This window comes from Macrobrachium nipponense, chromosome 3 (genome assembly GCF_015104395.2).
Source record: "Macrobrachium nipponense isolate FS-2020 chromosome 3, ASM1510439v2, whole genome shotgun sequence".
NCBI classification, from domain to species: Eukaryota; Metazoa; Arthropoda; class Malacostraca; order Decapoda; family Palaemonidae; genus Macrobrachium; species Macrobrachium nipponense.
The window spans coordinates 51,249,600-51,263,025 of record NC_087202.1 but is presented as its reverse complement, the minus strand read 5'-3'; the positions used below and the strand labels follow the sequence as shown (position 1 = coordinate 51,263,025).

At 36.1% G+C, this 13,426-nt stretch overlaps 1 protein-coding gene across 2 annotated transcripts; it reads left to right on the top strand.

Moving 5' to 3' along the window:
• Positions 1-282: 282 nt before the first annotated feature.
• Positions 283-13,420, top strand: LOC135221767 (nascent polypeptide-associated complex subunit alpha, muscle-specific form-like). 2 transcript variants are annotated; one of them, XM_064259582.1, is made up of 3 exons: positions 303-393; positions 6,720-6,746; positions 11,012-13,420. In XM_064259582.1, exons 1-3 carry the CDS (start codon positions 383-385, stop codon positions 12,936-12,938), a joined length of 1,965 nt encoding a protein of 654 aa, XP_064115652.1. In that variant the 5' UTR covers positions 303-382; the 3' UTR covers positions 12,939-13,420. The 2 variants fall into 2 exon arrangements, with proteins under 2 accessions (XP_064115654.1, XP_064115652.1); XM_064259584.1 differs by lacking the exon at positions 6,720-6,746 and having other exon boundaries at positions 283-393.
• The last annotated feature ends 6 nt before the right edge of the window (positions 13,421-13,426 follow it).

The window sequence follows — 13,426 nt, the reverse complement described above, 5'->3', positions numbered from 1 at the left end:
AGTAAAACTCCAATGCTTCTTTTTGGGTATGGCAATTTATATAAAGGAGTATTCTCAGTGGTAGAACAACAGTTAGGCTGCCATTGACTTCCAGCTGGTAATTTATTCAGAAACATTGGATGCTGTCATGGTAATTGAATGTATACTGACTTGTCAGGTAAAGTTCTGTATTTTAATAAAAGTCTCTCATTAAACATAAGAGAGTCCTTGAAGTAGCAACAAGAAAATCGACCAAAGAGTGGGAATAAATCCACTGCTGGTAACAATCCAACTACAACTCGAGAGCCTCGCTCATCAAAGTGCGTGAGGATCTCGACAAGTGCGGCCGTACGGCTGCCGTTCCTACTTTGGATATCTTAAAAGTTGAATTACTGTAGCCAAGATGAGCCGCTGGTAAGGCTAAGAAAGTTCCTTGTGATACGTTAAACGTGTTTAAATTGGTGCAATGCCTTCCGTGCCAGCCTAAAGTTATACAAATGTGTTTTTAGAAGGGCCGTGTGTTCGCACAAAGGGCGTTGTTGTGGTAGTGGTAGAGCGAGAGAGAGCGAGTGGTTGGTGGGGAAGTGGTTCAGTGAAGAGTCAGGTTGCTGTCATAGCGTGGGGTACCCGCATACCATAAGTAGCGGACTTACACGAACAGCACCATCATGCATATCCCTGCTGTATATGGAATGCTTCCTAAGGATTTGAGGTAGAAATTTGTACAGAATGAGCGAATACTTATCGAATCCTTCGGGGCACGTTAACAAACCTCCCGAGGAAGTTGAATGCTGACGGGGGAGACATTATTGGGCAGCAAGGCACGACGACTTCCTTGGCATTCCAACGTTTCTTGGTATTTCACTGACGTATCATGAAACTTAGCCAATGGCGTGGATACTTAGGGATTGAGTCTGGCATCCCGTTTTGCCTCAGTGGGATACTGAAAAAATACAGGCAAATTAAAGTACTACTGGTGAACTTGGAAATGGCAGAGGGAACTCTGATGAAGTTCAAACTTGGTTATATATCTGGGTTGATTATTTTAAAGAAAGGGTTGTCGAAAACACACACACACACACACACACACACACACACACATATATATATATATATATATATATATATATATATATATATATATATATTTTATATAGGTAATTCACATATATGATATATATAATATATAAGTATGCACACACACACATATATATATTATATAGTATAGTATATCAGTAAACCAAACTGCTGAGGCTATCTGTTGTCTGTGTGCATTTTGAGATTGAGAATTCTATGCTATTGATAGCTAAATCGTTTTGAGAAATGCATATTTCAATGATTTACTCATTTGTGTGCCTTGGTTGCTTCATTTTTCATTCCGCTTTACCAGTATCATAGAATTTCTCTAAATGCACAGACGACGGAGTTTTCTTGTCAGTTAAGCCAAAGTATGATTTGAAAGGGAACTAGCATTACTCACTTGCCACTTGTTTTTCCTTGCTGGCAAATTCATGATGATTTTTCTTGTACGGTAGCAATGTAAATGCATATACTAGCCTATACCTGTGATTTTATACCCTATACATTTGATTCGCAAGTAAGTAGCTTTCCAAGTACGTAGGTGGTGGTTCCAGTATAGACTGGACAAACATTTAGAATTGCAAGCGCCTCAGTGGTGTAATCGTTATGGTCTTGGTCTGCCACCTCGGTGGCCGCAAGTTAGATTCTCTGGCATTCCATTGGGGTGTGAGAGATGTTATTTCAGGTAATAGAAGTTCACTCTTGATGTGAAGTCACTTAAAACCGTTGGTCCCATTGCTGAATAACCACTGGTTTCATGTAATGTAAAAACAACAAACAAACAAACAAACATTAGAATTACTTTCATCCTTAAAGATTTAATCCTCAGTATTGAAAGTCTCCACAATGCAAACCATTTCATTTCTTGTACAATGGACGTGGGATTTGATAGCTCCCAGTTGAATTACGTAAGTGTCATTACATACACACTTGATATCAGTCTTTTTCTACTTTAACACCCTTTGTTCTTTTGACTTTTGTTCAATATTTCTAAGTCTTCAGGGTTAGATTCTGCACATTTGAATTAATCTGAGTAACTTTTGATAAGTTTGCACGGCAAATTATGGTTGATAAACTTTCAGATGTTTTAATGTTGTTGATTGTTTATTACAGAAATTGTTACATTGTTTTATTTTTAGTGGTTTCTTATATACTACCATAAGATATTCATTGATTTTGGATGCATACCATGCCGAAGCAGTATTACATAAGGTGATGTAGATGTATGCAAATAGAATTCAGCTCATGATATATAATTGATGCATTTCCATGTTTATCTCATTTATTACTAGCTTCTGTTTTGGCATGTTGAACAGGTGTTCTTGGATTTAGTATAAAAAAAAAATAGACAAAAGAATATCCTTTGCCCATTGTATGAATTTGCTCCCAGTGTACCTCACAGGGTAGACGGAAAGCAGCATCCCTACTGCCCCTAGCTGCAACCTCATCCATTGCTTTTACTGTATCTCCATGTATATTATCTATCTAACATCTTGCTAGGTGTAGCCACTCTTTCCTAATAATTATTTTATAGTGCAACTGTGAGGATTTCCACACCTTTCAAACCTTCCTACCTATTGGTTTCATTTCCAGCGCTAAATGAATTCATAGGTCTCAGTGCTTGGCCTTTGGCCTAAACTCTATGTATATATATATCTTCCATTCCATTGTTATGGTTTGGAGATAAGTTTACTTTATTTGTATTTTAAAAATACGGCTCTTGGTTGAAATCAGGTTCAGTTGGTGGTTCAATTTGCTTATTATGGAACATGGTGATAAGCACAAGATTTCTTGTATTGTTTTCCAATACATTTTTTGTATTGTCTTTTTAATAATTTGATTCGTCTTATTTTCTGGATGCTATTACAGTACTTATGGTTTTACAATTTCATGGTAACCATATTGAGATGAGATGAGATGGAAATGAGGGTATCTAAAATAGAAAAAATCTCATAGTAGACAAGTTTAATATCTAGTCGAAATTTAAATGTTGCTATCAATGTAATCTTTTTGTAAACTCCAGGAAAGGCCTAACATTTGATTACAAATAGTAACTATGGGGGAAATAGTGAAGGGATACATGGTGTGGTCATTAAGGAAATATTTTTACTGGACAGTTATTTAAGGATATTCAAGATAAAGCTGTTGACCATCTACATGTACGAATATACAGTATAGGCAGTTCCTGGTTATCAGCGATCCGGTTTAATGGTGCTTGTCAAGCGCCATTAAATTGGCAATTTATGGCGCCATAACGGGACGAGTTCCGGTTATCCGCACCTTGTGGCGCCATAAGGGTTCTTATAGCGCACTATAAGGGTGCTTATGATGTGGTGCTGATAACCGGTTATCAGCGCCATTATGGCGCCACAAACCACCAAGTTTCGGTTAATGGCGGTTTTTGGTTATCGGCACACCCCCGGGAATGGAAACCCGCCGATAGCCGGACACTGCCTGTATAGGAAATATTTTGGTGAATACTCATGAATGAAATTCTGTAGATGATAATCTCTGTACTGCGAGTGTTGCATTATTTAGATACATTATTCTGCCAGTGAATAGTACATATTCTGGTTTAAGGCAGAAACATCCCTTATGGTGTTAACTCTTCCCTTCATGATGGGTTCATGTAATTAGTTGTCTGCCTATTTTCAGTAGTATTGTACAAGATACCCGAGTGCTCAGTTATTGCAGGGGTCAGAAAGTTGATTTTGTTTGTAAAGCTCCCCATACAGGGCTCTGTATATTGATGGTGGTAGTTTTTATACCAGCAGGAATTCTTTTGTTTTATAGGATGTTATGTCTATGTCTGAAACCTCTGCTATGTAAGTGGTTTCCATTTTTTAGCAGTGACTGTTGAGTTTCAAGTCTTTTGGCCAGAAAGCATCTTGCTTTGCCATCTTCCATAAGTCTTATTGCAAGAGGAAACTTTCATCACAGTTTCTAGTGTATGTGCACCTGTAGACTTTGTGAATGGTGCTTTAGCCTCTATGCTTAGTAGTCATGTGTCATAATGTTTTGAATGTCACAGTGGCCAGTACCCAAGGTTTTGAATTCCTTCCTTAACTTTCAAGTATATACATGTCTTTTCAGTATACTCTGAACATTGATGCTCTCAAGTTGAAGAAATGATGATGTTTTCAGTTTTAAGAGATGTGCAGTACTACAATATGTACTTGAAAGTGCCAGATATATATGGAAATTTTAATCTGAGAAATCTTGCTCGGCAAGTAAAATGGCCCTTTACATACCCTTGAATCATAACTATTCTTGTAATTAACCAAATTTACAAACTAGCAGACTTACAAAACCGTTTAGACTGCCCTTGACTTATGAATTGGTGAGCATACAAGACATTATTTTCAAGGTTATGAGTTGGTGAGCATACAAGGGATTTTTTTTTAGCAGGTTACTGTATTTAGTATATGACAGTAGTATATATGTAGTACATTAATGCTATGTATATTACATAATTTAAAAAGTCATTTTTTTAATATTTGGTCAGTCTGTACAGTATATACCATTTTTTTTTTTTATAATAAGTATGGTATTTGACAGTTTTGCTCTGCTCATTAGTATGAAGATTTTTACACTATAGTATAGCTCTCATTGGATGGGTTGTTTTCGTTCTCTCCTACCAATCTGGTGGTGCGAAGTTCAATTCTCCGCTTGCCCAATGCGGAATCGGAGGAATTTATTTCTGGTGATAGAAATAAATTTTTTTATGTAATGTGAATCCTTCGGGCCAGCCCCAGGAGAGCTCAATGGTCTGGTAAAACTAAGATATACATACTTAGTGTTGGTGATTATACATTAATGACTAGTATACAATGTATCAGTAAGTATTACAGGTTTTGGCCTGTCTTAGATTAAAGTGGACAACTTGAGTAACAATTGTAGATGGTGGGTCATGAGGTTATGAGATAAGGGAATTCTGTAGTACAGAGTAGTAGTTAACATTCGTATAAAACTTGAGCAGCATTGCAGTTCATTGTGGTATTTGTGCATTGAGGCAAATACTAGTAGTGATGTAGATGTAAGTGCTTGACATACCTATTGAAGGAATTTATTGAGATGGCTATTTATCCGTTCACACTTTTTGTCCACCCTCAGATCTTAAAAACTACTGAGGTTTTAGCACTGCAAATTGATATGTTGCTTCTCCACCCTCCAATCACCAAACATATCAAATTGCAGCCCTCTAGCCTATTAGTTTTTTATTTAAAGTTAAAGTAAGCCATAATCATGCATCTGGCACCGCTGGGCTGCGGCTGTGAGTTTCATACAGCACTGTATACACTATAGAAAACTTATGCTAAAGGAACTTTGACACATTTTTTACTTTACTTGTATATCATTGATGCGAGTTTTCTTGATTGGCCGTGATCATAGTCTTAATAAAAAAATAGGTGATATGTATGAGTTCCAGTTTGAATGTTATGAACAAAATTTGTGATTGAAATTTATTTAGAATGAGGAGTAATTTTGAGTGCATCTAGAATATTCTGCATGTGACTAATTTTAAATATTTTCATTTTTAATAGTTTTGAAATTGTCTTATTTAAAGATTACTGCATACTGAGAAGTCTGAGCTTGTTGCCTTGCTGATGTTTAATTTCACCTGCAAAAGATATTTAAATAGATTACCTGTATATTTGGATGCATTGCTGCATGTTGCAGATGGCCATGTATAGTATGCTGTACTAATAAGTATTATCTATTTCGTTTTGCTAATTAAGCCAGTAATATAACTGTTTAAGTTGAAGCCTGAACTTTATTCTGTGTTGATATTGAATTAAGTAAAATAACAGTACTATTACTTTATTTTCAGTACAGTAACACCTTGCTAACACATGATATATTGGGAAAAGCCTGTAATTTTTAGCTGTATGTATTGCAGGATTAGCCAAGGGCTTTAAGGTTGGGCTAGAGGTTTAAATGCTATAAATGTGTAGTCATACATAGTTTATAAATTTTTTTTGTCTTAACATTTTCCTAAACACAAACATGCTGTACATCAAACATTAACAAGTAAATGATTATGTGGAAAGCACAACAATTACCTTTCTGAGATTTTTGATCAAAGATGGATAGTTTGCCTTTCAGCTCCATAATCTTCACCTAGCAACACTGGAGGATGGGCTTCTCTAACATCTACTATGGCTTTTCTTGATAGAGAAGCCTAATGCTTATGCTTTTGGGGCCTAGTATTATGTAATAGGAAACACTCAAACATGGGTGCAAGCACTGTACCATACATACTGTAACATATAATTGTAATTGAAAGATTATCCTGGTAATTTACCAGCAATTCTATATGGCTACTGTATACTGTATACTGTAAAACAGTCACATTAAGAGTGGTATTGTCTAAAATAGGTGGAATTGGGATAAAAGTACTTAGACTGAACTGTGCAAGGAGTATTCAGCTTTTTATTTTATTTTAATGTCTAAATTATTTCATAAATAGCTCTGCATCAGGTTATTGAATCTTACATTTTCCAATAATTATTCTTTACAAACCCTATACACTAATTAGATTTTGTGGCATACTCTGCTGACATACTATATGGGATGAAATTCCAGATTAGCATGGTGTTGCTGTAATGAGATTAAAATAGGGATTAACTGTTGGTTACACTTTTTTTTTCCTTTGGCAGGCGGGTACGAGTACCTGTAACAACACAGTAAGTGGATCAACAAAAAAATGAATGATAATGATGGTGTGGCTATATACTGTACAAGATTTTTACAACACAAAAACTAGATTTCTGTTACTGATCCTTTTCACAGTCTTCTTTTTACTGTAGTTATGCTTTTGCTTCTTGACCCTACAGTGCTTATTTAATTTAGTCTCTTAAATTTTTGCTTCATAGTCTCTTCTGTTTATTTGGCAATGTGTGTCATGATTTTACTCTGTTTGGTAAAGTACCAAGGTATGGTATTGTATTTGTATGGAACACAAACCATTCCTTGATTAGAGCCTATTTTTTCCATGTAAAGGATGTTCTTAAATAGTGCCATGGTTTATATGTACTAAATATATTAAAAAATTATTATTTTCTCTTGGAATTTTATCAACATATTGGCCCCTTTCACAGGAATAAGCATGATAAACTTAAATAAATTTAGTCAAGGCAAAGGTTTTAATAACATTTTACTGTCTAGTCAGCTTTATCATCCAGGTTTCTTGCAAGTGTACTGTTAGTATGGCCATATAAACCACGCAACAGGTGTTGCAAGGTGATTGTTAATCTCTTGCGTTATTGAAACTGAAGCATCCATAGGGACAATGGTATGGGAATTATGTTTGTAAAAATGAAACTGGTTTAATGAGAAGTGTGGAACTTGAACAGTCATTGAGTCGGAAATTAGAATGATATTTAAGGAATTGCCAATTTCTTGCTGGGGCCAAAATTTTTAATAGATAAGTTTCTATTAATACAATAACCTGCCTTAGAGTAATGCATGGAGTCAAGATTTGAACTGGAATTTACGTGATAACTTTTCCTGGAAGACTGGTACCTCATAGTACATTAGAAAGTACCTTCAGAAAGGTGAGGTGCCTCATTGCAGGTAATTTCAAAGGAACTTGAAAAGTTTTGTGTTTAGATTTAGCATTTGAGTAGTCTTGATCCATGCACTTTTTATCTTGAAAAGAGACTGCATATGCAAACTGTTTCATGCTAAAAAGGAAATATGTAAACAGTTCTAGGAATGAATAAGGTTATAGTGTTGAGTAACCGTAGTAAGTACGTAATGTAGTTTATCTCATTAGACTTTTAGTTTCTTAGCAGTGTTGTTATAAAGTAAATTTTTGTAAAGCAGCTTATCAGATTTACTGAGCTACAGTTCTAGCTTCTCATAGGCCTCTTCAGTTGCAACTTGGCACATAAACACATGTCCCTGTTAAGGTGGCTGGGTTACCTACTACACAAAATTACATATATAGTACTAGTTTGGATAAGAATGGTAATTGTTAATTGGAATGTAAGAAGGTTTGTATTTTTTAAGCTACATTCACCCCCTTTATTTATTTAATTTTGATTTATTTTATTTTATTTTTTATGAAAAATGCAGTTTTAGTTTTTTACCAGTTATAAGGTTGGTCACCAGTTTTTCAGTGGCAATGTAAGTAGTAGTATAAAGAGAGACAACTTGATGAAGATTTGAAATTTTTCCAATTATAGTCCACTGATGGATGATGAGTTCTGCTTATAGATTCTGTGCAGTAGCAGAGATGCTCAAGTTTGTAGAGCATAATTTGCTTATCTGTTGAAGTAAATACTAAATAATTAAACAGTGTTTCTGGTACAGTACATCATTTAATCATCAACTGAGATGATGTATGTCAGGTTTTTATTCACAGGGTTAGGTATCTCCATTTTGTGCTATCTTGTACACACTGACGAAATTTCCTGGTTAAAGTCTTCATCTACTGTAGTACTTATAACATTCTTTGCGATCTTTGAGTTTTCCCATAGTTCTCTGCCCTAATTATCTTATTTGTTACATTTTTTATTTCTATGTTGCTCTTATTGTGTAAGCCCCTATCAAAACCAGTTTTTCAGTAAGTGTCAGTTTGTTTTCCTAAAAATATAGTACACTGTACTACTACTACATGTATATGGTCCTAGTTCAATATAGTACATAGTGCGCTTCCTTATAAACGATAGAATTTCCTCTAGTTTCATTTTTGAAGTTGCTTGAAAAATATGGCAGTGCTACTGTAAACTGGTTTTTTAAAATGTTTTTGTCCAGGTTTTGTTGTTGAGTTTCTCTTTTCATTCCATATAGGGAGGTACTACCTGCAGTGTTTATTGTATGGTGTATTCTAGACAGTATTAAAGACTTTGCACTTTCCTTCATACCCAATTGCATTGCATTGCTTTTTATCTGTTGCCATTGGTCTCCTTCCATCAGTTTTTCCACCTTTAACTCTCTCCCTCCAGTTTTTACTTTTTTAGTCTGAGGAGATCTGAGTGATTTGGCTTGTACGTTAGATGGTTTTCTGATATGTAAATGTTATTTTTGATAAAGGAGGCTGTCACATTTTATATTACAGAACTATGAGTTAATGACTGGCAACAGCTGGTCCCATTCCCACCTGGACAAATGAAAAGGGTTCAGTTCATGAGAAAGTGCATACAGAACATGTTAAAAAAATATAGAGTAACGTCTAAACTTAACGGACCTCAATGCAGCAAACATCTGTATTTATTAGCTACATTATTATAAGTATTTTTTATGGTACTGTTTCAGATGTAATAAAGTTTTAGATAAATCTCCTAAATTAAATGTTGAGTGTAAAGCAGAGGATAGTCTAGGTTAGGAACAATTTGATATTATTGTTAGCTTTAATATAGATATGTAGAAGTTCTTCAAGTGCAAGTTATTTTAAGACATTTGTTACGAGATGGACTTTGCTTATTATCAGAATGCCAGACCTCCAAAAGGATGAGCTAAGTTAGGGTGCTACTGTAGCCCCAAAACCACCTCATTTATTAGCAGGGCAAGAGGCCTCCAGTTGATGGGTTATCAGCTTAGTTATATCATCCCAATTTTATTTACTAGATTAAAAAAAGGTTAACTTTAACATACTAAATATCTGAAATATTACTGTACATTTTAGGAATTAATTGTAAGATTTATATTTAATTCTTTTTACTGCAATGTTAGGTAATAAAGGTATATTAATCAATTCATAGTGGCTGAATAGTAGGCCGAGATATCAAAAGCAGAGATAGGTCTTAAAGGAAGGAGAATTTGAATGGACAATGCGTAGCCTCATTGAAAGGGCCATATATGAACACTGGACCAGATGGGAATTCTGGCTGAAAGTATGCTGGACACAAGAAAATTTTGTTTTAGCGCCTGGACACAAGAAAATTTTGTTTTAGTGCCAGATCTCAAATCTATGGTGATTTGGTTTGTGTTAAGTACAAATAATTTTTTTTTCCTTTTGCTTATTCATTCAAATGTAGTTTGAGGACATTCACTATTTGTATGTTCTTCGTACAGTACTGAAATATGTGGTACATATTTGTTTTTGTGATGGTTGGATGTGTTTGTTTTTGTGATGGTTGGTTGGAAAATTATTGCAATATTAATGTGTTGTTGGCCATTTTTTATGGTATTTGTTGCTCATTCTTTTATCATACCAATTAGTTGCATAAATGTTCTTGTTTTAGAATGCAAATTATTTGGCCTGTTTAATATCTTTATGTCAGTGTCCTTAATGCATGGATGATTTTGTGGTCTTGATAAAATCCAAGAAAGTACATATTCATTTAACTGGTGGTTTGATAGTACTGTAGTGTGTAGTACCTGTTATGAATTTATTAGTTGCAATTTGGGAAAATTGTTGAATTGGGAATTTATATTATAATTATTTGGCTAAGAAATCAAGTGTATTATATTTGAAAAAGCAGTATGGTTTTTGGTTTACTTGATTGTTTAGAGTACCAGTATTGCACTTTTTGGATTGGGGTCATTTTAGTTGTCACATTTAGTTTGCTTCAGCCAAGTTGCAACCATAAATCTTTGCTGTCAAACCTTGAGCTGAAAATTGCTTGTCTCGTTGCATGTTCTAAAAAAGTGCATGTGCATTTTGCATACTGGTACATATTAATGATGGTACAAGTCTTGCTTTACTGTATAAACTGTAATTTATATTCCTAGATTTATTTTTTGCCTAACCGACTGCCTATGAGTCATGAATTCCACGATTAATGATCTGAGATTCCTTAAAAATCAAATGCAGTGCAACTTACTATGTACTATTAGTATACAGTACAACTTTATATTTAAGTATGATGCAGTTGCAGTGTAGAGCTGTTTTTGATGAGGAAGGTAGTAATGGTAAACATAGCCAATAATATTACTAAAGATTGATTTACATTGTTGGAATTTATTATTAGAACCCACTTTTAATAGAGGTCTGTCTTTTCAGGCGGAAAGATCCACTTGAAATATGTGGATCGAAACACAACAATACAACGTTGGATTATCATGAATGCCTGTGCAGGTTTGATTATAGGGGCCAAAGGCATAACAAACAACCTCTGAAGTTCAAGCATTGTCTTCTTGCTGATGAAATGAGAAGAATTGACAACTTCCAGATGTATGTGATCATAGCTGCAGTTGTGGGTGTTGTTTTGATATTTGGTATTGCAGCCTTTTGCTCTTGCAAGTGGTATCTGCAAACTAATAAGAATCCTTGCGGTTGCTGTGTACCTAACTGTAAAAAGAAAACGAAGAAAAAGAAAGATCAAGATGAAGTTAACGTAGCCAATGAAGTTCCTCGAACTTTAGAGATTGATGGTGGAGGACAAGCTTGGACTCCTATGCGCTTGGCTGTTGATAAAAATACCTGTGACAGAAACCATGAACCCAATCATGATCACCCACGTGACAGTGCTCGTCGTTCTGGGTTATGTATGAATTTTTGTATGAGTGATCCTGTTCAAGATTGCTGTGAGTTTTTTGACTGTGACCTCATGTGGCGCAAAAAAAGTATCTACACTATACCTATTTTTGGCAAACGCAAGCCAGCTCCATTGCAACGTAGACCTACTAGACCTGCACCACCCCCTCCTAAACCAGCTGTTACTCCTGTTGTTAAGTATCCTGAACCAGTTCATGAAGGCTATGAAGAAGGAATGGATTGTGAGCCTGTGCCGGAGGCTCCACCATCACCAGAACCTATTCGAACTGATCAACCAAGAGCCATGTATGTTGACCCTATTGCATTTTTGCAAAAACCATTTTTGAAAACTTCCAAGGATAAAGCCACTGATGATGATCAAGATGATATTTATAGCAAGGTGAAGGAGTTTGTCTTTGGAAAGTCAAAGAAAAGTGGTAGTGCGGCATCACTAAATAAACTGGGCATTTCCAAATCCCCAGATGTCATTAATACTGCTTCATCTAAGAAGACTAAGTATGGGAGGACTGGCAGTCTTGCATCATTGCATAACTTGAGTGATGAACAGCTAGACACTAGCTATCACAGCAAGAGGTCCATAAGTCTTGCCTCTCTTCACATGGTTGAAGAGGAGCCAGTACAAACAGCTCCAAAAGGCAAACTATTATTAGCACAAAGAGGTTCTCTTCATAACATTTGTGAAGATGATGACAGGCAGCCTTCTTTGAAAACTGATGAGTACATAGATTTAGAGGAGATGTCAAAGAGGATGGAGGCCAAGATGGCAGCTCAAGGTTCTACTGCAAAACCAAATCATGTGGAGATAATGGCAAGGACAAACAGTACATTTAATAGACAGCCATGTGCTCCCAGTCCTCCAGTTCATACCAAGCCAAATTGGACTCCAAATTTCATACCAGCCTCAGCATACACAAAACCTCCTCCAAAGCTTGAGGCTTGTCCCTCTGATCCAGCAGCAAATCAACCTTATCCTCAGGTGCCAGTGCCAGTCTTGCCCCTGGATGCCATTGCTCATCGAGGAGTCCCTCCCCAATACTTGTCCCCAGATGCTAAATACGAACCATCACCCATGCGGTATGGTGAAGTTCCTTCTGGCCAGTATTATCCACCAGTACCAGCTACCCCTGAGAAGCCTGCCGTGCCTGCCAGAATATCTGTAGGTACTCCAGTTGTAAGTGTGGGTACTCTGGGAAGACCTAAACCTGTTGTACCTCCAAGACCCCCCAACAGTGGTGGGAACTCTCCTAGACCCAGGGGGACAAACTCTCCAAGACCAAGTGGTGGAAATTCGCCCCGTAGTGCTGGAGGAAACTCTCCAAAGCCTCGAGCACCACAGCCACCAAACACCTTGGGAAGGCATCCACACGTGATGAAACCAACTGCGCCGCCACCTCCACCTCCAGTGACAACCCCTATTGAGTCCTCTTTATGAAAAAGGGAAATTGACAGTGACGTGCAAAAAATGTGATAGTCAACTGTAAGTTTAATTGCTGACTGCTCAAGGGACTTCTTTAGCCAAAATAATTTATCTGTTCACTTAACAGATTATCCAGTATTTGTACAGTTTTTATCATCTTTGTGTATTTAGTGTTATGCTTCTCTTAGCCAGTTGTTAGCCAATACTTGACAATAGCAGTCCAGTTTATTCCGTTCCTATTACAAACCATTGTACTGCAGGCTTCTTACTATTAATTGTTAGATGCATATTATTTCTTGCTTTTGGCCAATATTTGTTTTTAATGTACTTTTGTTTGTTTGTTATGTAGCATTACATAAACCAAAGTTTGTAGTAGAGACTTTCTTGTACTTTACATTTCTTGTACTTTATAACGGAACATCTATTGGTTATTCAGGATATTTGTGTGAGGGATTTATATGATGCTGAAGTTTCAAGGAAATTTACCAAATTTGCAGAACATT

What these genes read in the sequence shown, in the direction of transcription:
- LOC135221767 (XM_064259582.1), top strand. An exon ending in CGAGTACCTGTAACAACACA is followed by an intron (nt 6,747 to 11,011) that starts GTAAGTGGATCA and finishes CTGTCTTTTCAG; the next exon opens with GCGGAAAGATCCACTTGAAA.